The sequence below is a fragment of the Columba livia genome, chromosome 13, assembly GCF_036013475.1.
Source record: "Columba livia isolate bColLiv1 breed racing homer chromosome 13, bColLiv1.pat.W.v2, whole genome shotgun sequence".
In the NCBI taxonomy this organism is placed as follows: domain Eukaryota; kingdom Metazoa; phylum Chordata; class Aves; order Columbiformes; family Columbidae; genus Columba; species Columba livia.
In genome coordinates this window covers 3509866-3535901 of record NC_088614.1, presented here as the reverse complement: position 1 = coordinate 3535901, position 26036 = coordinate 3509866, and the positions used below count along the sequence as shown (strand labels likewise).

Sequence of the window (26036 nt, the reverse complement as noted above, 5' to 3'; positions counted from 1 at the left end):
TCCTTTCAACAGAATGCTTTTTATGCTGACTTTTCACATTCTTTTTCATCTTTTTTTATTATTTTCCCCAGAATGGCCACCAAGTTAATACGGCTGGTTAATGATAAAAAAAGGTCTGAACAGGTTGGTGGCGGCCCCAAGCGGCTGGGTCAGGCTGTGGAGCTGGAAGAGATGATTGAGCATTTGCAAGAGAGAGTTCGGGAGCTCGAGAAACAAAACGAGAGCCTCCGCAGCAAACTCATCTCCACTAAACAGCAGCTGCAGATCCAAGGCCACAGGCCTTGTCCGTACAGCTACGTTCAACCACGTGTTAACACTGGTCTCAAAAAAGTGAGCGAGGCTGCCGGCGTGCTGGAGCACGCAAAGAAAGGTATCATTCACCTTCATTAAAAAGAGTGGTTTATATACATATCACTAATTATTGCTTCACTGTAGTAAGTACATACCCTTTGCTGTTGGTCAGTGGGCAATGGTGCCTGGAGGCAGAATGATGTTCTTCCTCATTTTTCTTGTATTTATTTATAGCAGTCATGATAACTCGTTTGCCTTTGAAGTCCTTATTTTGAGATCCTCAGTGGTAGAGGTAAAACAAATGTACAGATTTGAAAACAAAGTAGTTATTGAGCAAGCTATCTGACAGTTAAAATCACAGGACTTTCTTAGTATATAACTTCTCTACATGTTAAAGGCTTATAAAAGAAGTATATGAAAAAGTTTAGTGTTACCATGTTATAACAAAGTTTTACATCTGTAGTTTGTTTGCACATGTTTTTCCTTTTTTAATATCAAGGTTTGTTCTGGTCTTTGATACACGTGTGGACAACAGTGCAGACTTGAAAAATCTATTACATGTGTGGACTTTTGAAAGCAAATACCACAATGCAGCCATCTTTAATGATGCCTTTTACTGTTAAGACCTAGAGCTTAAGGCAGTCTCTGTCCTTTATTTATGGTAACTACATTTGGAAATTACACTTTTAAACCTTTCTATTTTCATGTGAACATTTGTAGAAGTAGTTGTACTCAGTTGACTTGTACACTGTACAGATGAAAAGTTGAAAAAAAGGTGACTATGTCGGCACTGATTCAAAACTGAGTCAGCAGAATTGTCTCCTTAACTTCTACAAGCTATGGATCAGGCTGGTAGGCAGTTCTGTCATGTTTTTTCTCCATCTCACCCTTCCACCAGTCTTTATTTTGGTTACATTGTTTTTTTCTGAAGTATGAAAGCAGAAACAATTCTCATGTTTTCAGACAGGCAATAAAAAGCAATTGGCTCTACCACTTCTTAAATTTGAATACAATGCAAGTTTTGACATTTTAAATACACCTACATTTTCACACTTATGCCATGAATTGTTTTATTCCCAAATTGTTCTATTTCAGTTTTATTCCCAAAATCTTTTTTGTTGTTGTTGATTTTAACAATGCGAAAATAGGCTAGAAATATAATAAATGTATTCAGGCCCAGTGCTAGCAGAGGGGAAAAAAGCAACTTGGTTCAAGGATTAGAGAGCCATGTTGATAAGGCATGTGGTGAGGACTGCTCTTGACATAAGAACAGATTCAGATCAAAGATGTCCTGTGGAGAACTAGGATTGGGACCACGTTGATTGAGGCATTGATTCTTAAACTGAAGAGAACATGAGGAAAGGAAGAAAAAAAGAGTTCACAGAATCCCAGAATGTCAGGGGTTGGAAGGGACCTGGAAAACTCATCCAGTGCAATCCCCCCATGGAGCAGGAACACCCAGATGAGGTTACACAGGAAGGTGTCCAGGTGGGTTTTGAATGTCTGCACAGAAGGAGACTCCACAACCTCCCTGGGCAGCCTGGTCCAGTGTTTTGTTACCCTCACTGAGAAGAAGTTTCTTCTCAAATTTAAGTGGAACCTCTTGTGTTCCAGTTTGAACCCATTACCCCTTGTCCTACCATTGGTTGTCACCGAGAAGAACCTGGCTCCATCCTCGTGACACTCACCCTTTGTATATTTGTAAACATTAATAAGGTCACCCCTCAGTCTCCTCCAAGCTCCAGAGCCCCAGCTCCCTCAGCCTTTCCTCACACGGGAGATGCTCCACTCCCTTCAGCATCTTTGTTGCCCTGCGCTGGACTCTCTCCAGCAGTTCCCTGTCCTTCTAGAATTGTGGGGCCCCAACTGGACACAATATTCCAGATGTGGTCTCCCCAGGGCAGAGTAGAGGGGCAGGAGAACCTCTCTGACCTACTGACCACCCCCCTTCTAACCCACCCCAGGTACCATTTGCCTTCCTGGCCACAAGGGCCCAGTGCTGGCTCATGGTCATCCTGCTGTCCCCAGGACCCCCAGGTCCCTTTCGCCTACACTGCTCTCTAATAGGTCATTCCCAGCTTATACTGGAACCTGGAGTTGTTCCTACCCAGATTCAAGACTCTACACTTGCCTTTGTTATATTTCATTACATTTTTCCCTGCCCAACTCTCCAGCCTGTCCAGGTCTCTGATGGCAGCACAGCTTCCAGTGTCACCACTCCTCCCAGCTTGGTGCCATCAGCAAACTTGCTGATAGTACATTCTATTGCCTCATCCAAATTGTTGATGAATATATTGAGTAATTGTCCACAGGACATCCAGTTCAGATAATAACATTCAGAAATTTCATGGAAGTTCTAGTATGACTATCTCAGTTCTAAGACTGTGTCCAAACTAGAAGGGATTCAGATCAGTTGAATGCTATGAATATGCAGTTTCTTGAACACACTTTCCAAAGACTGTTATTAAAAATCCAGTAACCTATATTCAGAACTTGGGCACAGTAGTGTTGTCTTCCAGATGGTCAGGTAATGTTTTCTATAGTATTCATTAGCACAGGATGATTCATGTTTTTCTTATGTGTGCTTTCTCATCCTGTCCTTTTGATTAGTGATAATAAACCTTGCAGGCTGGTGTCGGGTATGTGCCTCCTGTCTTTAAAGGCTGCTGGATTCTCAGATTGCTCTGTGGAACCATGAGGCTGAATATCAAAACATTTTTGGTGCAGCTCAGAAAATATTCAGAGCAATTCTCCAAAAATCAAGTGAGTGCCTGGAAAAATTCAGGGCATGAAGAGGCAAGAAGAAACCACAAATAATAAATACACCTTTCTGTATATGCTTTGTGTTTGGCTGGTTTACAAATACCGTAGCAAGTAGATCCAAAAGATGTGGTCAAGTATGTATGTGCACCAAATACTCACTGGTTTCTACTTTCTTTATTGAGTACAACCCCCTAAGATACATCATGATTCGAACGAAAAATATATATACACTCTAGGCATATATATGTGTGCAAATGTATATATCATAGTTACAAATACTTTAAAGTAATACTTAAAGTAATACTCAGCACAAATGCAAAGCAGGTAAATTTTTTTGCAGTCATTTTGTGAACCTTCTGGTATTGTTGTGCCTTGAACCCAAGTGACTCATTTTAGGGGACTGAGGGATGGCAGCCTTAATGCTGTATTTGAAATTTAATGCATAGTTTGGTCCCTCCTCAAAACTGCATTAGTTTCTTCTTGCTGAAGAAAGATAAATATTTGGAGAAACTATTACTTTTGCTCCTAAACTAACAATTGTTCCTGAAGTAATTTCTCACTTTTCTTCTTCTCCAAGGACTTAGTATGCTTCCAAAGAATGTAAGGAAATTATTTGTGCTGCTGCTAAAATGGTCCTGTAGTTGCTTGTCTAGGTAAATGACACTTGTGACTTTGTGCTATCAAAGTGATTACAAGTTTGCGTTTAGTAATATTGATACTGTTCTTTGAAGATACCATCTCTGTTCTCTGTTTTAAAAGTAAAATCTTCTAAGAAAAACATTTCAAGACACGTTTTTAACACTTCTGTTGAACAGTACATGCTGTATTGCCCATAGCTCAAATTTTACAGCAATGTTGCAGATACTCTGATTATCTCTTTCCATGCAAATTTGATATAAAAGTACTTTTTTATGGCATCTATATGTGAGTTGCAAGTGTTTGTACTGGATAGAGTTTGTTTTGCTTTTTCATTCAGCATGGCAAAAATTTATCTTTTCTTTGTTTTCAGGGATGAAATTTCCAGATTTAGAAGTGAGATCACCTAGTCTTATACTCCCCAGAGATGGGCAGGGTCTGCTGGAGGATTCAAGGGCTGAAATAAGAAATTTGTATGATTCTTATGTTTCTTAATTTTTGTCATTGTAACTGTTAAAACTTGTGGTTTTCTTGAAGAAAAAAAAAAAAAAAGACACTTTTCAGAAGTTTTTACTTCAGAAAATGAAGTTTTTGGATATGACAACAGTAACACTGGTAACAATGCAGAAGTGGTTTATGATAAGGAAGACACAGAATCAGGAATTTAGGCTGCAAAATGTAGGTACATAAGAATTTGGCTGGAAGTTAAAATGGATATTCAGTAGTGAGCCTCCCTTTTTGCCAGGATGCAATGCTGACAAAAGCAAAAAGAATCTTAGCTGCCCAATTATTACCAATGTAACTTGTCAAGAAAATCAAAGTTGTGGCCCACTGAAAGATATTCAGACTCTGATCCCTGTAGCTTTCTACCTTTCTTTTTTACTTGCATTGACTGGATAAATTCCAATGTTACAGACACATCGTCTGATTTTATTGCATAAAGTTACCTAATTCAGCATAAAATCTTAAAGATTTCTCTAATTTCTCCATACATTGAAGATCTCCTATTGTTTTGGTAGCTCGTAATGGTGTTTTCCTTTTCAGAAAACACTTGGTACTAATGGATTAGGGGGAGGGTATGTTTAATATAGAGTATAAGGAAGTAGAAATGATATTTTCAGCTAGGTTCTGCTAAACGTTGTTTAGTCCACATAAACATTTATTTTAAGAGTATTATGTTGCTTGTGATGTGTTGGATAATGTGGTTGAATTAGTTACCTATGGTACTATTCACAGCTTTTCCTGTGGTGACCTCTATTTTAATAGTAAGTTGCACTCTCTCATTAGAAATACAAATTTTGCTGAACACTTTTAATTTTGTTTTCGTTCCTGAGTATTCATTTAATTGTTTTCTTTTATTAAATACTTACCTGGTTTTGGAACATAAGATCTTTGTACTTGCAGGGAGACAGTTATTGAATCACAAAAGGAGCACATTGAGAAATTGGAACATTCCAGAGAGATACTTGTGAGTCAGCTGAGAAGGACAGAAAAGGAGATTGAAGAATCCGTCTTACGGCTGAAAGAGCAAGAAACCACAAGCCAAAGGTATTGTGAAACATAGAAGTCTCCATGGTGGAAGCATTAGCAGAGCTATGTCATAATGTTTATATCTAACTGTGAAAATTACTTGTTCTGTTAAGAAATATGTGCTTTATTCATGTTTTTCCTTTGGTGAAACTAAGTCATAAAATGTTTTACCAAATAGCCGTGGATAATTCTAAGCAAGGAGATTGTTATGATAATAGGTTATTATGGTTTTTCACAAATAAACAAAGCGGTTCATAATTACCATTTTAGATAATTCATTTCCAGTTGATTCAGATTCAATTGAGGTTCAACTCATTCAATTTTAATCATTTCTTGTTTCCTCAACATAGTTCTTAGCAAATTTTAGATATAGGTTCATAGTGGATAATTGAATGTTCATTAATGCTCACTGATAATTTGGAGTCTACACATTTAGAAAAATAATGGCCCTGCAAGGGTAGATTAGCAAATTTTTGAAGGAATATGGTATAGCTGTGCTGTGAAATAAAGCTGGGCAAACATGCCTGCGGAATGTGTTTCACAGTAAAGCCTCTTAGTTTTAATCTTTTTTCTTTCACTTTTGCAAAAAATATATGCAAAATGATAAAACTTTGCATACATTTTCCCTCTTTTGACTTTTTCAATTGCAGTATGTTACTTTTAATTGTGTTGAGAATCTAATATGGCGTGATCACGTGTTCCTTACGCATTTGATTTCAATGGACGTTCTGCTTGGATGAGAAATATGTGGTCAGTTCTTTGACTGCCTTTCAAGAGAGGGACCTCGTTATTATGGGACCATTCTTTTGTGCATCAGTAGTGCTACATAAATAATACATCATAATGTTTGCTATTAAATAATTCACAAAGTCGTAAGTCTCCCCTATTCAGAATTTCCTTTATATAGTTTAAATATGTTAAAGAAGTTGCTATCATAAATAATTACTTAGTCTGTGCCTACAATGAATTCAGAAAGTATTTAGAAGATTTTTTTTCATTATTTGAAAATAATCCAATACAAATCTCAAAGAACAACTGTGCTTAATTTTTCCATAGATAAACACCATTCTTTAAGTACAGCAGTCAGAAACTGAACAGAACTTCTGAATTTGATGTCAGCTACCATGTTTCTGTGAATTTTTTTAGGAGTTTTCAAGATCCACTTCAAATTCAGCTAAAAATCCTTCAATAAAGTCAGGCTATAAAGGTAGTGCAGATCCTTATTTGTCTACGTTGATCAAATTACTTGTATACAGTCCATAATACTGGACCTCAGCCACAATCTGTGAATTCATGTTTGAAGTTCTGGAATTATTTCCATTTCTTTCTTGTTTGAAACCAGGTAAAATATACATTACGTATGTAAGAATTAGTGGTTTTGGCTGAAGACAACAGGGAAGAAATGGAAAAATGTCCACTGGTGCATATCTCGAATAGTGCAAGTTCTGTAATTTTGCCACTAGAACACTTTATGGACGGCTTTTAATCCCCATTTTTTCAAGCTGTATTTTTTTGTATGCTGAATGAAACAGAACCAGAACTTGGAGAGATACTGTTCTCTCCAGGTTTAAACTGTGACCATAGGTACCTATACATATTATCTTTAGGAGATTTTAATTAGCTTGCTTTCTTGGAAGCCTCGTAGCTGCTATCTAGAACAGTCTATATTAGTTGTTTGCTGACACAAATAGATTTATAGGTTCTATGTAATTCTTATTTTTGATCTTCAGAGAAGAAACTGTCAATGCTGCAGTATTAAAGGAAATATTGGAAATTTGGGTGACTGGTGTAATCTTATTTCATCTTTGCAACTCATGGCTTTGAATTCTGGTAAAATCAACAGCATTTTCTTATGTTTTGTAAGGGTACACTTGGCTGCCGTCTAGTTACAGTACTACCCAAAGACAGTTAATCTGTTGAAAATCTTTAGGAAGTATATAGTACCAAAAGGATATAATAAATGTGCTTCTACCAGTCTTCATACTAGGTTACCATTTGACCTCAGCCTGGTGTTAACAAAATTTACGTTACTTTCAAACTTGAGGAAAACATCCTTTATTCTGCTACATGATTAAGAAATTCTTGTGATTGAAATAACTGTAGATTCCAGTTAGTAAAGCAGCCATGCTTGTTAATCATTGATCCCTCAGTGGTAAGGGAAATAGTAATTATCCTGAGTCCTATACCCACAACAAATCCAGTAATATTTTAAATCTGCCTTTGCAGCTTCACTACAGTTTCTGTCTAACAACACAAGAGCTGCGTAAGAGAGCTGAGTTCATATGCAGTGTAGTCCTTGAGATGGTTGGTGTAACATTGCTTAAAATATTTCAATATTTCATTAGAGATTGTTTCAGGAGTATATAATTCTGACTTAAGGGAAAAGCTTGGCCTGTGGGTTGTTAGACTAAACACATTTTCTTATGTACAAAATTTAACTGCATTTAGCGTGGCTGTTTTTAATTTAAATATGACCAAAACCATAATAACCTCATGGTTTGATGTCTATGATAAGCAGTGCGCAAGTTAAAATATTACATCTGAACAATTACATTTTGTAAGCAGCTGGTTTGAAATAATTTAATTTTTAAAGCCACCCCAAAATGCATTTTTGAAACAGGTACTTGGTATTTGCATATTTGGGGGGATGGAGGGGAGCTTGTTTGATTGATTTTAATTAAAAAACTTATTTTCCAGTCAGTTTTGAATTCCTTTTGCATTTTATGCTGCAACGTGACTTGGAGACAGACCATTAAATGTGTGGGGTTTTGGACAAAAGTACCATATTTGATGCACGCTGTGTTGCAGACCTGGATTAAAACATAAAACATGTTAGTCACAATGCATTATGTAAAGGGTTTGGAGACACTAGACGAATTTGCTAAATCATCATTAATTTTAAACAGACTTTTGTATTTACATTTCCATATCTGATTTTTCATATTTAACCAGTTTGCATAGAGATCATGACTTTCATTTGTAGAAAACTCTTTAGCAAGGCAAACAAACTTAAATTTCATATTGGTATTTAAATAGTCTTAATAACTTAGATGTTAAAGCTTTTGATACAATCTGAATGCTTTGCTTATTGCAAATATAGTATCAATTACAACATAAAGCTATTACTAGAAGGTAAATATTGTTGTTTTCTTTCTCTTTTCCCCTTTATATTTGACTTCCTGTAAGGAATAAGAGGTAAGGGAAACAACATAATGTATATAAATATATGATCCTGTTAGTTTCTAAGCGTTGTGAAATTAAGCATAGTACTGCACACTGATGTTCTGTTCTTCTCTGCTTGGGAGTCTATGTGTCTATCTTGGCCACTTGTGCTTGAGAACTATTAGCCTAGAAACCTTTTGCTTGTTTTACCAGCCAGAGAGTAAGTGATCCTGAGCCGTACAGTGGTGATATTTCTATACTTGCTTGTTTTTCGTGTTCTGAATGTGAATGGGGAAAGTTTGTGAGCTACTGGTCCAGTTGATACAATAGTCAGACCTCTCTAAGACTGATCTCAGTTTTGTATCCATGTCCTGCTCATATGGAAGTAAAGACAAGATGCAAGGGATGTGGTTTAATTAGACCTCAATTTTATTAGCTTAGCCATCTGGGATTTACTGGCATAAATTTGTACAGTGCAGGTCAAGATCCTTTCTTTAATCATTTCCTTCTGGGGTAGGTTGCTATCAGTCCCCATTCCCACACAGCTGGTCCCCAGCCTGTTACAGGGACCCTACTCTATACGCTTTTAATCCAAATGATAAGAGGTCTGAGAAAGAAACTCTCTGTGGTGTATTCAGGCATTAACCCCAAACACAATGCTTAGCTTTTTCAAGAGTTACTTTCTTCTAACTTTATTTCCCATTTCAAACAATCTATCTTTAAGATGAGGTTTAGAGTGGCAAGATAGTTTTCATGTTCCTGATTTCTGTGCTTGTGGCAGAAGGTGTGTGAAAGCTAAATCAGTCTGCCTGTTAATTCAGGTTCCTGCCTCAAAAGGATATTGGCTCCTTTTCTGTTTCTAATTTCTGCTCCTGGTCCACCTTCAGGTTCTGTGGCAGAATTTTTAGCTTTTTTGGCAGTAAGAGAAAATATTGAATGAGCTATCTTAGTACATCTTTATTCTTATATGTGATTTTGTTATTATTTGAACAAAGTGGAAGGTAGCGCTGACTTTGATATCGAATCTGTATATAACCCCTTTTTTTAAGTTCCATCAGAATACCTGGATGGGTATTCTGGGAGCAGAATACATCAACTATGTGGGAGGAAGAAAGCTGTGTAGATAATCAATTTCTGTTCTATTCTACTGGTTTGTGACCGTTTATAGGAAAAATAATCCTCTCAACAGAATCTTCCTCAATTGCGTTTGCCTTGCCCATGAAATCTGAAGTGATTTGGTTCTTCAACAGCAAACTCCTTGTCATATACCTAGATGCTAGACATTTATTGAAATAAAAATGTCTAAGAAATATTGTAGAAGTGCTGTAGATAACTAATTTTGTTGCTATAGCCTATAAGGAGAGTTGAGATTGTGATCAATGTAATGCACTAATAAGAAATTAGTGGCACATGCTTTTGGGAGCTAGTAACTTCATGAGAGAAATACACTTATAAGAATTGAAATGATCCCATAAAAAGTAATTTTTCACTTCCAAATTTGAAGAATTTACTTCGTATCAGTGCTCCAAACCTGTTTAAATCAAATGCTGTTTCATTCACTGTTGAAAAAATAGTTAATGTTGATTGTCAGGAGCCATGGGGTTTACATCTGTACATCATAAATTTCACTATCATCTGCTCCTTTTTCTGCTTAAAAAGAAAAAAAAAGCTCCCTGCTTAAAAAAAAAAAAAAATAAAAAATATTAAAAAGCCCCCTGCTTAAAAAAGGAGAAAAAAAAAAGAACAAGAGCCTTTGAAGGCATCAGAGCCTTTTGTTTGATGTGTGGAACAAGATTAATAAAAACGTGCCACTACATTAGCTTTTAAATAGCTAGCATGAGACAGTGCTGCTGTCTATACTCACCACAACTTTAATTCGTGTAGATAACATGTTTTAGACACATGAGAGTTTAAGTGTTGCGTTAGGGCTGTTTGTCGTGGAAGATCTCAGGTTTGTGAGTGTGTTTATCTTCTGTGTAAGGACAATTAACTGGGCAATGCCAAAACACAATAGGCTTTGATACTGTACAGAATAAAAGGAAAGTATTTCACATACTCAGCTGGTTTACAGATGTGTAAGCTTTGTAGTGCATTTTCTTGCTCCAGCATGGCATTGTGACAATCCCCACGATATGTCTAAAATAGATAAATATTGGAAGAGAAATTACCTTTTCAAATGCTAAAGATTTAGTTTGATTTTATTATATTTTATATTAATGCTAATCAGAATTGTTTTCTCTTCCTGTACTTGAAGAAGCTGTGAAAATAATGAGGTTTAGTTTCACTCTTTGAAGTAAGGAAGAACATCAGGAATAAATTTTTATTTTAATTTTGAATTATTTTAAACATCCTTTCTGTTAAACAGTACATTCGCAAATTAATCTTCGAACTGTAACAATCTGGAACATCTACATGGATATTAGGTGATTTTCCTGTAGTTAAGACACACCTGCAGCTTGTTTGAATGCCAGCCTTAAGGTGTTATAGTCTAAATTACTAAGTCACTTTTTCTTAGCAGTTCAAACTCTAAGAGGAAACTCTATAAAATGGTAATCTACTGGCACCAAATACTTTGGGGGGTGGAAGAGAAGTGAATGGAAAACAAATAATCCCTTTATGTATAAGGATGGTTTTCTTTTCCTGTAGTTTGATACGATAAGCAGAAGTATGTATGTATTGATTGAAGCTGCTCTGTCTTCATGCGGTATTACTTTATTTATTTGAATTGTGTAATATGGATCATAGAAGAAGAAAGTAATTTGCATATTACATACTAAATCTTCTCCCAGATATGTTGTAGAAAGCTGATTTGCCGAGGATTTCAACTTTTCAAGACAAAAATAATAAGATAATTCATTTTGTATCTTTAAGCTCATCATGCATTTGTTTTTAATACTATTTTGAAGGCTAAACATTCGGGACAATGTGGAAATGATCAAGGTCCGTAAGCAGCTGGTTGAGAAAAGCAATGCTCTTTCAGCAATGGAAGGAAAACTTCTCCAGCTTCAAGAGGTAATTGCAATTTGGTCAGTAACATTCCTTTACTCTTGTCACATAAGCATGCGTAAATGGAAAATAAATATACACTGTTCTTGATTCTGAGTCAATGCTGGGTACATGAAAATGAACCACATAATACATTGCACCCAAACTACTCCAAATGTGCAGGGTTTTTTAGTCTTACCATTTATTGGGGTTTTTTTCAGAGGAGTCTAGTAGGTCTTGAAGATTATATTTGCAAAGCCATCCCGGGCAGATTGTGGAGAATGAGCCGAGTTGTCTGGCTATCTGAAGAGATTCCTTATTATTTAAAAAGAGAGCTTTGACCTAAATGTCTGGATTTATTAAAGAAGGGGTACCAGAGCCCCTCACTTTATTGGTCTTTGACCAAGTTGGGGAGGTTTGGCTGTTTAGAGTTCTGATGTTAGGACTTAACTCGTGTTGGTAAGTTCATGGAAATTCTTTTAGAGGGCTACTGTAAATGATATATTTTTCTTTATAAAAAGACCAGCTTTATGAAAATATAACCACAATATGCATCTGCATGGTAGATTCCAAATAGATTTTAGTTATACAGCATTTTTCTGCTGCTTCCCATATGTATTTGGAGAACCACATGTGTATACAGAAAGTGGTAGTGTGATAATAGCACAGAAACAAGAGAGTTCCTGTGAGTAGGAATCCTACATGCAATAGAACTTTATAAAATATCCTTATGAGGTGGAAGCACTAGATATCATTGTCAACTCTTCCCGCTGCCTGCTTCTTGTTATTTTAGCATGCTAAATAGCACTTGTGCATTAGATTTTTGTTCCATTCCTTTTTTCCTGTATTTTTCTGCTTCTATTTCTGCTTTGCTTCCCTCCCCCACCTCAGTGTAATACCTGTATCTTCTCTGCCAAAGCAGCTCTTCTGTTAGTAGCTCAAATCTAATTTTTCACGGAGTGAACTATGTAGATTGTAAATTCCAGGGGAGACAGGTTTCACATGGCTTTTTGTGTTCTTTAATAGAAAGCGATAAGTAAACTGCTCTATTTTAGATCATATGTGACTTTTTGGTAATTTACAGCAAACATCAAGTACTTGTGCCTCTTCCTTGGCAGCAGCTGAATAGAAACACATGCCTGGGATTCAAACTGGTATTTGAAGACATTGTTTTTAATATTCACAGTGAAAGCTGCATTTTTTAAAAGGTTGAGCATGTTTTGTCTTTTTTTCTTTTTTTTTTTCCAAAATAATGGATATAAATTTTTTTCCCATTTCCGTTTGAATGTTTAAAACATGTCTACTAAATGTGAATAACTGAAAACTCCAAAATTTCTTATTTAGAAAGCATGTATTTATCAACAGAACAGTTTTTAGTATTTTTTTTATGTTTATCTTGATAATTTTTATGACTTATGAGTTCGTTATAATTTACTTTTGGCTTCTACCAGTTAATAGTCGTATCATTGCTCCATGTTCATCTTTGAACTTGAGTCAGGCCGAAGTGTGAAACCACAGAATTGTAAGAGCCTCTAGTCCTGCTCCATATAATGATATTGAACTTGAGCTTGCTACCAAACATTTACAGGACAGGTTTTTTGATAAATAATTTTAATACAGCCAGTTAGAGAAAGGAATTGTGCAATCTGCTCGGAAGGACCCTGAAACTGTTTGGATTATATATTATCCCATTGGCATATTTATATGCTTTAATTACAGACTTCACAACTGTAATTGAGAGCAGTTTATCGTAGAAAAATAGAATGGTTTGGGTTGGAAGGGACCTTAAAGCTCATCCAGTTCCACCACCCTTCTGTGGGCAGGGACACCTTCCACTAGACCAGATTGCTCAAAGCCTCATACGTGTTCATTCATGTCATTTTTCAAGGAGGTGTATATCCATTTTCTTTAAATGAGTAGAGTGCCTCAGGGGTCAGTACTGGGGCCTATATTGTTCAATATATTCAACAATGATTTGGATGAGGGAACAGAGTGACTGTCAGCAAGTTTGCTGATGGCACCAAGGTAGGAGGAGTGGCTGACACTGGAAGCTGTGCTGCCATCAGAGACCTGGACAGGCTGGAGAGCTGGGCGGGGAGAAATGTAATGAAATATAACAAAGGCAAGTCTTGTATCTGGGTAGGAACAACTCCAGGTTCCAGTATAAGCTGGGAATGACCTATTAGAGAGCAGCGTAGGGGAAAGGGACCTGGGGGTCCTGGGGACAGCAGGGTGACCATGAGCCAGCACTGGGCCCTTGTGGCCAGGAAGCCAATGGTACCTGGGGTGGGTTAGAAGGGGGTGGTCAGTAGGTCAGAGAGGTTCTCCTGCCCCTCTGCTCTGCCCTGGGGAGACCACACCTGGAATATTGTGTCCAGTTGTGGCCCCTCAGTTCCAGCAGGACAGGGAACTGCTGGAGAGAGTCCAGCGCAGCCACCAAGATGCTGCAGGGAGTGGAGCATCTCCCGTGTGAGGAAAGGCTGAGGGAGCTGGGGCTCTGGAGCTGGACAAGAGGAGACTGAGGGGTGACCTCATTAATGTTTACAAATACATACAGAGTGAGTGTGACGAGGATGGAGCCAGGCTCTTCTTGGTGACAACCAACAGTAGGACAAGGGGTAATGGGTTCAAACTGGAACACAAGAGGTTCCACTTAAATTTGAGAAGAAACTTCTTCTCAGTGAGGGTGGCAGAGCCTGGCCCAGGCTGCCCAGGGAGGTTGTGGAGTCTCCTTCTGTGCAGACATTCCAACCCGCCTGGACACCTTCCTGTGTAACCTCATCTGGGTGTTCCTGCTCCATGGGGGGATTGCACTGGATGAGCTTTCCAGGGCCCTTCCAACCCCTGACATTCTGGGATTCTGTGAGTTATTTCTAATTGATGCCAATATCAAGGGATGTTTCCCAAAGAAATAAAATTCCAGACTAGAAATGTTGAACTAAAATAATCATCCCAATTGTTGCTGTGAACCGAGTCTTGGGGTACTGCAGGGAGAGCAGGATGGAAAACAGTTTGGGCATAATGGAAAAAAAAAAGTGCTGAGAGAACCCTCAGATATGGGAGAATATCCAGGTAAAGAATACATTTTGGAAAAACAAAATAACAATGAGGGTGAAGTCACAGTCCCCTTAAAGTTAGTGAGGAAAATTAATCAAAAATTATAATGACAGTAATGGAGACACTGAAGGATTAGAGTGACGTTGAAGCAAGGAGATTTTTCTGGAGGAAATTATTGTACTTTTAATTAGATGTGTCAGTAGAATAGATGTGGTGGAATTTGTTTTCAACTGTTTTGGAAATTTGGGGAAGATAAGGGTGAAATGATCTATGAAAGGCAGCTTTGCCAAGGTGTGGGGCTGGTTTTGGTCACATCTCCTGGGTTAGAGTGACACAAGTTATTGAAATGGAAAAGAACTTCAGGATAAAAAAATGGAACTGAGAGATGGGGGAAGAAAAGATGAGCTCACATGGACAGTTTGAAGAGTTAGAAACAGTAAGGATTCTGATTTTGAGGAGAAAGGAAGAATTTGTAGAGAAATTCAAAGAGTACAAAGGAATGATTTTTAAGGTGTAATTTTGAAGTTATTGAAATACAGTTCACACATATAGAGTACTCAAAGACTCTGAAAAAATGATTAGTAATGTACTTCATTGTCTCTCTGAAATAAGACTGATTGCTAATATTTTTCTTATTGAGAAATGAGATATGAGAGGCTGAGGATCAGGTTTGGGATTGTTTTTTCTGTGGGATTTTTCTTTGTTTCTAGGATATTCAGGCTGCATGTGAACCTAAACAATTTGTACAGGATTCACATTCAGCTTCTCATTTAACTGGTTTTAGAAATATTGTGTGGAAAAAATGAAGCTAACTTTTTTCTCACTACAATCATTAAACATTATCTCTGCTCACACATACATTTGACATAAATTTTCATATAATCATTTTATTAAACAGGAGATTGGTTTGGGGGCTGTTTTGTTTCAAGTCATACTTGGAATGTAATTTACATTAAAGTTCTTAACGAATGAGGCTTTATTAAAGCACTGTGGAATGTAGGCGGTATAATATTAACTAATATTCTGGAAATAGACATTCTATCAGCATTCTCCATTTAATATTAAAATTGGTTAAATGTTCCTTGATGTAATCCATTGAAATAAATTAAATTGTAAAAGAAATCGTAAGTCCCTCGTTAAATTACTGCTAGCACAGAAATAGAACTGAGTGCATTAAGACTATGAAACAATTACATATCTACAATTAAGGGTTAACAGAGCTGTGGCAAGTTTTGTGATTAGCATAACTGTGGTCAACATTCATTTTTGCTTGCTACTGCCGTGTTTCTGGTCAGCATGTCTAACCGCTGGAACCACAGCAAAATCTTTTAATTGCTTAACAGATGTATTTCTTGGTCATTTCCATCATGACTGAACTGAGGGTTTAATGTTCATGAGAGCAACAAGAATGCCACCTTCTCCTGGCCACGTGGAGGGAAAGTTGCTTTCAGTTACGTAGTTCAAGAGTGTCTCCTGTTGACCACATTGAGAATATATATTAAATACTGCCAGGAGAGACCACTGGTTGCATATGCGAGTGTTGTAACATTTTGCTAAGTGTGATTTATTTTATATTTACCTGGATTTTCCATCCTTTTATAGAACCAGGGGAACTTGAAGATGAACCATGATGCTTTAATAGCAAAAAGTGATGAACTGAATCTGCAGCTTAAAGAGGAACGCTTAAAGTGCCTCCGTCTGGAAAAAGAATTGCAGTCAGTGACTATTTCAAACCAAAGGACAGAGGAGGTGAGATGGTGTTCACAAGACCTAGAATCTGCTTTGGGTTGTACATGTAGATAAGGGAAAAGTTAATGATGGGATATCTTTTAATTCCAGAGATATGCATAGACCTTTCAAGCATCACACTGCCCTGGTAATATGTATATATACTTTTCTCCTATTGAAAAGAAGGTCCTGTGGCTTCTGCTGGCATTTCAGAGAATCACAAACCATGCCTGGTCCCCACACCACGTAATCACTGCACCCGTGTTTGGACAATATTTGAGGGACAGGATTTCATGTCAGTTCTGATACTAAACAAGTGGTTTGTTAACCAGAAAAAAAAAAAAAAAAATCATAATACTTGATTTCTTGATCACATATCACTAGATTTTTAGTCTGAATTCAACCTGATTTAATGACAGTGCAGTGCAGTATTACATCTCACACAGCAGTTGAAAGCAGTCACTTCTATTTCTTTGTCTAGCAGCTCTCAGAGACAAGAATCATCACTAACACTCACCCAGATATAGAGCTAAAATCTAGTGGTTTACTCCTCATTCTTTTCAACATACGAGGAGTAGGAATCTACAAACTTATTTGTTTTTTTTCTTACATTTTGTAGCACTTTAGTTTTACCACCTGGTTTATCTGTTTTGAATGTATTTTACATGAACCAAGTTCACTAGAGTTACCTGATAGATACTTAAAACTACTGTAATGCATGTAGGGTCTGTCTTCTGGGTTAAAACATCATCATATCTTAAAAACCACATCCTGCTTCCATGAGTGTTTTGAAAGCAAGGACTTATTGTTTCTATAAGGTCAATTAAAAATATTTACTGAATAGGAGCCAGTAAGTAACTAATACTCACCAAAACGGGAATACAAATTTGTAATACTATAGTTTGGTGTGAGGTGGGTTTTTTTGCATAAGGCAAAATGTGATTAGATAGTGTTGTTCGACTGTGACATGTTAGTCTCAGCTTCATATCAACAACGTGAAAAAGGCTAGAAGTCCATGTGGTGAAAAAAAGCTTTATTTTGAAGCATCCAAGACACTGTTGGAAAATAAGAACAAATAAAAGCCTGACAATGGCTCCAGATTGTTAACTAATGGACTTTACACACTCATTGTCATTTCCTTTTGTGCTGTGCCTTGCTTGAAACTTCCTTCTTCATTTTAGTTACAGGAAAGAATAAATGATCTAGAAAAAGAGAAGGAGCTCCTGAAGGAAAACTATGATAAGCTGTATAACAGGTAAGTTATAGTTTCTCTATATTAGAAAACTTGATTCCTCTCCTGTTCAATAGGTCTTCATATACTGTGTGCTTGCAAGTGCAGATGTGTACTGTGTGTTTGTGCCCATATGTAAATATATTCATGCTATAATTCATTATATGAGTAAGTATATATGGAAACTTTGATGGTGTTCTGTCTGTATATCATCTGTTCCGTTGAAACGGAGCAGCTTCCGTACTTGTTCGAATACTCTAATAGTAGATTACTTCTTTTAAAAAAATCTAATTAAAAAAAACCAAACCCTCACTTTATTTTGGACATCAACATAAAACGTTCTCATTTGAATTTCTAATATTTTTTTAGGTTTATTGGTGAAAGAATAACACATCTAGATAGACATATATTCTTTGGGGGCTTTGTTTGTTGGTTTTCATTTTGTTTCTTAATATATTATATTTGGGGAAAAAGGATGTTGGAAATTTTCTGTAAGTTTTTCCAGCACTTCAGAGTGGACTTAGAGAAAGTCTGATCCTGGACAGCCTCTCCAGTGTTGATTTTTGAGGGGTGGATTGTTTGTTTTGATAACGGCTGCCATTTCACTCCTACTAGTTTGGCCTGAAGTTTTTGTATAGGCTTATGTAAGTTTTTACAAAGGTTTCCATACCTCATAAGTTGTATAAATTCTATCAGTAGTGCTTACAATGCAAATGAAAATCCATTTCCAGATATGATTCAGAATTTCTCTGGTAGAGAAAAGAACTGATTATAGTCAATTGCCACAAGCAATTACCTCCAAATGAACTTTTCCTTTATTGTGAAGCCATGTGTAGCAAAAGAAATGGATTGTTTCATTAAAACTACTGTTTAATGGCCAACTTCTTCTGTTGCCTATTTGAAAAATGCAACTTTACTACAGTTTACCTGTTGCTAGCAGTGGATAGGCCACTGTGCACAGGGGCCAGGTAATTAGTAAATACTGCTTTCTTTTTTTAATGGAGGAAAAGAGATGTAAACCCATTCTTTGCTAACGTTATATTTTCGGAAATTCATTTGATGTTGACGGCAATTTGCCGAAGCCAAGAGTGCAGGACTGCATCTGAAAAGTTTACAAAGAACAAGTATGAATTTGTCAGTTGATTCTTATTATTTAGTCAGTATCCAAAAAAACAATTCGTTTGGATAAAAGGTTTGGAGGAATTGTTTTCATATGACCTTGTAATGCAAATCTAGCAATGCTTAAATTCCCTCCAAAGGAAACGATGCCAGATGTGGTTGACCATTTATAGTTACCCAGATGGCTCCAACTCCAGTGAAATACAGTAAATGTGAAAGAAATTCCACATGAATTCAAGTAAAAGTAATCTTAAAATTCAAAGGAAGAAAGCAACAGAAGGGGAATCAATTCAGACTGACATAATCATTAGCATTATATAGGTTTGGATAAAACCTGTCTTCTGTAATGCCCTTCATTTAAACATCTGAATTCTGAATTACTGTCGTAATAACTGTTAATGGTTTTTCTGCCAGCATAGTCTTTTGAAAAACTGAAATAATGTTTATCTACATCTTTGTGTGTGGCAATTGTGCCTAAGTATAAAGAATGCACATATAACCAGATAATCATGGTCATTAAAAGTTGAAAACATGTTTATAAGTGTGAAAACTAAGGGTATTTGATATCTTTTCTTGCAAAGATTTATTCGTTCTTTATGGGAGCTAATCAAACTTTGAAGTGTGTTAAGTCTAAGAAATTACAGAACACACTGTATCTCTTCTGTACCTATGCTGTGTTATGGAAATATTGTGAGCTCAGCGTATTATTTTCACTGCATATTATCTTCAAAATTATAGCAAAGTGAAGTATATATTACTGTAGGACTTAGAAACATTGCTTAAGTTCTTTCTACTCTTCTGTGTTTTTATGTCTGAGGCTTTTGTTACGTGTATCTTTGGGAAAGACAGATAAATAGATAACAGATTATTTTTTGATACTTTTATATATGTAAAAAATAACATTTTTAACTGGTGAGCTTCACAAAAGTGAAGAGTTGAGGAACTGACTCTTGTTTAAAAAAATCCCACACAATACCAAAGTGGATAAACATGAAAGTTAAACATGAACGTCATTTTTCTAGTCAATGAGAATGCAAGTATTGATTAATAATAATAATAATAATATGAAGACCATAGTACTCACTGCCTATCTGTATGAAAGCTCATTGCATTACCTTGTCTTTTTACCTACTGGGAATTATACCGTAAATTATACAATGTACTTAATTTGGTTTCAATGTGAGTTGCACTTTCTGTTGTGGTTTCAGCAGTTGTGATTCTGTGTCCATGCAATCCTTACTGCACAGAGAGTGGTAGTTTGCAAGTAAATGATGTGTTACAGGCAAAACAGTTATTCTAATTCCTTTGTCCACCTCTGGTTTTTATTTCTTAAAGTGGAAGAAAGATTACTTTATATGTGCTTCTTAATCAGTATCAGAATTGTTGTTTTACAGTATGAGAAAACTGTTGTCACTTTGTGGTCAACATTTCTTTGAACGGGCAACTGACTTTAGGCTCTGCGTGTTTCACAGATTTAAAAGAAATCAGGTGGGTGATCCCAGTTCTCTCCATTAAGAGGTTTTGTATGCGGAAAGAATGGTTTTGTCAGTTGTCAGTTGCTGAGGTTTGGAGTTGTGGATTACCCTGGATATGCATCTGAATTCCTTTTCTAGGCCCACAAGTGTTGCAAGCTGCCAACTTCTCTGACTTTGGAGCTCTAAATTAAGGCCAGTTCCTGCGCTCATCCCACAACTCTTTCATGTTCTTTAACCGCAGCCTGAGAAAGGCGCCTTGGTTTCAACAGCAGCAGACCAGCATATGTTTACTTAATTCCTAAGACATGATGACAGTGGTCTCTGTGCCACTAAAGGCTTTTTCCTTTATTATTTTCTGTTGAAGCTGATTTTTTTCACATGCCACATGTTTTATTGCAGTGTCTTCAGTATGACCCATGAACAGCAATGGAAATTAAAGGAACAGCAACTGAAACTGCAAATTACTGAACTAGAGGCTGCTATCCAATCTGATTTAGCTGACAAAAATGAAATCCTTAACATGATCAAAGTAGAAAGAGGTATATTTCTGAAATAACTATTGTTTTCCCATGATGTGAGACTCTCTTGTGTTGGAGTTTCAGGTATATTGCCCAGACAAGTGTAGTTCCTGATGTTGGTGGTTTCAGAGCTGCCTTTCCATTTCCACAATAGGCTTAACTTATGACTAGCTATTACGTACAAAAATTGACGCAATGCAGGTTATGCGCTGAATGACAATGATATAACTCCAGCTGCATTCATTCTTTATCTGTTGGCTTAATCTTTACTCTTTATTCTGTGTTTCTCCTCTGTACTGAAAATTCTTATGGAAAAGAAGACCATCTGACAGTCCCTCTCAAATTATAAACCACTATTCTCATTTTGTTTACTGTACGAAGTTACATGAAGCCTTTATAGGCCCTGGTTAATTGTCTTTCAACTTTGTGAATTCAAAGTTTTTAAACATTTTCAGTATACACTAATTTTCATTTACAGCTACGTTTATTTGCAATAATACAGTTTTCTGATCTACTGAACTGATTGATTCATATGTGGTTTGCCTAAGCTGTAGGACAACTGCTCAGTGAATCTTTAAGATCTTGCAATATGTAATTTTTTTGTCTCAACATTGTGATATACTGTGGCGACACAAAGTTTACAAAGCACGAGCACAGGCAGGAAGTAAACTAGATATTTTTAGAGTTAATTCTTCAAATGTATATTTTTAAAAGGTGTATTTCTGTGAGTCATTTAATGGAATGAAGTGCACCAACTTGTTGTGAATAATTCTCATGATTACAGCTCGAGTTCAGCATGTGCTTACCATTAAGATTCTGAGTGGCTCTACTGACTTCAAATACAGCATTAAATATTTAAGCATTTTATTTGACCACAGCGAGTGCTTGCAAAATTAGCCTTAAGTGATCCTAAAATAAATAAGATGCCTTAAGCTACAATGATATGAAGTTATGACAGATTGACAGTTAGAGACAGTTGTTAATGACAGCTCGTTTATGCAATGCAAAATTTAAAGTGATGTTAAGAGCATGAAAATGATACAGACCATACTGTTATTTAGTTGAGTTGCATGTGGAAAATCGGGCAACACCTTCCATCATCTGTCCTTCCTATGGGCATCGTGCGGAAGTGGCAACGCTTTACCGCCCCTTCCCCAGCCCAGCACTGAACAGCTTGTTGGGCTCTTCAGCTGGATGGCCAGGTTACTACACTTGTTGTTTCCATTGAATTGAGCTCCCTGCAGCTTGAGTAGCTGTTGTAGTACCCTTCCAGGTCTGTGTATCTAGGATCTGATTACACCTACTTGTCTTTGACAAAACTGGGGCAGTATCAATTGGTTCAGTTACATTCTTCAGAGCGTCTGCCTTTGCTGCATATCCCTCTTTTAAGTTCAGCAGGAGAAGTGAAGTACTGTTTGTCTTAACCTACTGCCTGGAACTAGTGTAGAAGGAGCATCTTGTCTAACTTTTGTAGTTTGGCACATTACTTTTTTTTTCAAAACATCTTTTCCAGGACTAAGACAGATCTTTAAATGAAGTATGGAAAATTCTTAATGCTACAGCAGACTAACATCATCTGGCTTTTTTCAACATCCTCTTCCAGTGTTTCTCTTTAGACTGATGGTGTCATTTGGATCTGGATTATTTTAGTAGGATTTTTCTGTCTGTAACTTCATAATGTGCTTTGTAATATTTTAAAGAAATACATTTAGAAAACAGAATAACTCATTTCACATTGGCACTGCGTTTGCCCTTTTTTCTTTTTCTGAATATGGTATTTGCAGACACTTTATCACCCTTCTCCTTGCCTTAGTCATTTATTCTTGTGTTTCTTGTCTTTTTGATATCTCCCAGATTCTCAGCCATAAATTGCAGTAACTGTCTGGATCATGTTCAGCTGAGGAGAGTGTTGCCCAGTCCCTTAGGTGCCTACGAGACCCCTATCGACACAGAGGGCTCTCGGCACCTCTGCGTTCTGTTTCCACTCCTGGCTCTGTAGCCTTTCACTCTAGCAGCTGGGACAGTGTTTGCCAAAGCCTCTGGGACAGTGTTTTTCCCTTTTATTGTCATAACCTTGCTGCTGAAAACCCTGATATTGTGATGCTGTGTTCTTGCCAGGCATGGTCACCAATGGTGTGAGAATCACCTGTTCTCTCTCCTCTTCTCCTTGAGTTGCAGCTTTTGGGTTAAATTAGGGCAAGCAAGCTTAAGCAGCAGCCAGCATGCAGCACCAGCTCTAATCCAAACAAGCTCAGTATAGTGCTGATAGTATTATAAGGGAAGCAACCAACAGAGTTTGAGCAGCTCCTGATGAAAAATGGCATCATTATATGGGAAAACAAAATGGCAGGACCTTTCTGTCACTTTGGTACCCTACAGGCTACTGCAGAAATGTTCCTTTTCCTCCTGCCTCTTACCCTGCATGCCTTGCATTTTGTTTTAGGCTGGGATCACAGAAATGCAGCCTGTAAAGAGTCTTGAGATGCGACACAGACAGTACTAAGGTAGACTGAGCCTTGCTGTCAACAGATTGGCCCATTTTGGTTCAACAAGCTGTTGAAATTCTTCAGTTTGAACAACAGCTAGTTTCCTTTCTACGTGCCATTTAGAGTTTTGAAGTTAACTTTTTAAGCAGCAAGTGTGTATCGATATTAAAAATGTGTGCAAAAGCTTCTCTGAGGTTTCATGTTGAAAAAGAGTGGACTGAGCTTGCTGCTCTTGTCAGAAAATTCATGACAATGAGACAGAAGTACTTGAGGAGGGATAGCTTTTCTCCTTATCCCTGGAAAAAAGTTCCAGTCCAGACCTCAGTTTTTATCATGGAGAAAAAAACATCAGCACAAAGTGCCCTTTTTCTCTGTGGGAGACGTTCTAACAGATACACATATTTTGGATGTGTTATCTGGGAGAGTCCAGAAGACCCAATTTCTGATGAGCGTTTCACCATCTTTTCTGAAGGCTTGCCTTCTCTGCCCATTCACAAGCCTTTGTTTGTTTTCTTATTTGCTTTCTAATTTTTAGCCGCTAGTGTTTCTAATTATATTTTCTTCTCAGTTGAACAAATGCATTACATTTTCCTTATAACTGCAGAGAATTAAAACCTTACTGGTGATTGTGTTTGAATTGGAAGTGACTCTTGTGGAGTCCTAATGCATAAATAAGGCTACTGTGTGTAGGAGCAGTGGCTTTACAGATAATTCATTTTTAGTGAAGGTGTTGTTTGATCTATAAACTCTGTAAAATTACAACTAACCTGCTGTTAATCTCAGAAACATTTCAAAACCCTTGGGACTTGCATGTCAGCCACCTGTTGTGTGTGGAGTTCAAGCCTCTAAACTGAAAAGCTGTTGTGTAGAAATAACTGAGTTGTGCAACATGCCCTGAGGGTCAACAGGAAAGATTCTGGCATTAAAAAGATACTGTGGACATTTTAGTTGAAAGCAGCAGAATATATTCTAAATTAAGTATGTAATGTTTTACCAATAAACTTCAGTGAGTGCAGATGGGAATTAGAAAGGCTGATACTTGCGTGTCAGGTTGACAGTTAACATTTATAACATTCTGACCTAAAATATGAATTGGTAGTATTGAAGTACATGGTATGAGGATATAACTTGGGAACTTAAAAAGAAAACAACACAGGAAAAAATAGGAGAAAAACTGTTGTTATCAGGAGAATAAGGAGTTTGGCCAGGGGAGGAGAGTGAGAGTACTTTTGTTCCTTAGAAACCTCAATGATTTTGAGAAAAGCCTGCTTTTAAAACTTTTCCACGTGAAAGAAGGTATGTTGTTATAGCTAAGTTATTTTGTCTGATCCTGAAGGTTTTCCTCACATCTTATTAAGAAATCATTGTGGATGTAGCTATGAATTAGTGGGTGTTTGTGTCAAATTGATGTAACCTGCTGCTGATGAGTTTAATGGTGTTTAGTAATTCAGACTGAGTTTTATATCTTCTCTATTCCCCTCTTCCCTCCCTCCCCCAAAACAGAAGCTGTACTTGATTGGGCATATCTTTCTATTTAGAAATACAAAAAGTGTAGATTTTTAATGCTGTAGGTTCCCTTTTAATGAAAGTAAGACTGTTCTGCTTAATTTCATCCATACACCTATATCAGATTCAAGAGGAGTTTTCTATTCCTCTCTGTTTTCTCATACCAAAGCTTTTCCTATACAAAATAAATTCTGCATTTTACAATTAACTTTCCACGCATAAGTTAATATGAAAAAACAAGTTTATAGTTTTTATAATTATGTTCAATTAAGCAGACTGTTTTGTTCTTTTTCTGTTAAGAGCAAAAGGAAAAGCTGATGCAAGAGAACAAAGAGCTGCAGTTACGCCATCTGCAACATCAGCAACAACTAGATGAACTGAAAAATCATATGAAGTTTTTGACCAAGGTGAACCCAGTTTCTGGCTAGACTACAAGCAAAAAGCCCTATTCTATTTTTTATGCATAGTGCAAATACTTCTTGAAAGTAAAAGAATACAGAAATATAATAGTGTTTATTTATTCATGATATTAAGCAAAATGTCATGTCTGGTGAGAATGCATCTTGTTATTCTGAATGTATTTCTTCGAATATTCGTTCACATCTGATAACACCTTTTCATTAAGTATTTCTGTTTCAGGAAAGCGATATTGATGTGGCAGAACTCAGTGAAGCTGTCTTGCTTATAAAGGTAATTTGCAAAGAAAGAGCATATGGAGAGTTGGAACTGGATGACCTTTAAGGTCGCTTCCAACCCAAACCATTCTATAATTCCATGTATTTTGCATTTATTCTTTTTTTTCTTTATTTCTAAAAAAACAGCAACCTTGGTTGACCATTAGATGTTTTCTACACAGTGCCTGGGATTTTCAAGGGCTGAATTATTTGTGCATTTTTGAGTAGTTAATGCTTCAAGCTAATATGCGTGCTTTTGTCGTTTTTTCAGTTACACTGAAGCAGAAGGGAAGATGAAAAAATAGCCAGGATGAAGCCTGGAGTTATGTAGATAATTCATTATAACATCAAAAGTGAATTAAACCAGATTCACAGGCATTTTTTTAAAGAAAAAACTTACTTTTTCTCAGTTAAATGAGTTATCATGACATCTTGTTGTTCCTATATTTATTTTAGGAAATTTTGTTTGTTCTGTAATTTATGGGAGTGTCGTATAAGCATGGAAGTTCTAAAATGCTATACAGTAGTGCTTAGCAACTTCTTTGTTTATTAAACAGAAAACCAGAAACACCTATAAAATGTTTGAGTTGGTTTGTTCGGGTTTTTTTGTTTTCCCCTCTGGCACAGTAGTTATTTTCTTGTTTACAGCAAAATGAAGTGGGCATGGGAGGAAGAAATCAGTGAAAAGAATAGGCTTCCACTGTTCCGGTGACTTAGTGTTTTCTGTTCTTGAGGAAGCATTTGCTGTAAATTGAATCTTTTTCTGCTGCCGAAATGCAAATGATAATTCTGTAATGATAATGAAAAAAGCTAGATGAAAATTAAAACCCCAGTATTAATATCAGAAGCAATGTAGATTTGAGAATAACAACTCA

At 36.7% G+C, this 26036-nt stretch overlaps 1 protein-coding gene across 13 annotated transcripts in view; it reads left to right on the top strand.

Moving 5' to 3' along the window:
* The window catches only part of RPGRIP1L (RPGRIP1 like), a 73846-nt gene that overhangs the window by 7590 nt on the left and 40220 nt on the right, over nt 1-26036 (top strand). For 8 of the 13 annotated variants that reach the window (XR_010465891.1, XM_065028657.1, XM_065028660.1 and 5 more), the window contains 9 exons: nt 72-370; nt 4064-4163; nt 5095-5238; nt 11289-11394; nt 16027-16173; nt 17334-17407; nt 20377-20516; nt 24788-24894; nt 25127-25177. Coding sequence is in view for 9 of the 13 variants with exons in the window: in XM_065028657.1 (XP_064884729.1) it covers nt 72-370; nt 4064-4163; nt 5095-5238; nt 11289-11394; nt 16027-16173; nt 17334-17407; nt 20377-20516; nt 24788-24894; nt 25127-25177 (1168 nt within the window). In the remaining 4 variants the exon portion in view is untranslated. Of the gene's footprint in view, nt 1-71; nt 371-2513; nt 3055-4063; nt 4164-5094; nt 5239-11288; nt 11409-16026; nt 16174-17333; nt 17408-19896; nt 19991-20376; nt 20517-24787; nt 24895-25126; nt 25178-26036 lie in introns of those variants that run through there. The other 5 variants (XM_065028662.1, XR_010465892.1, XM_065028663.1 and 2 more) reach the window with 5 other exon arrangements.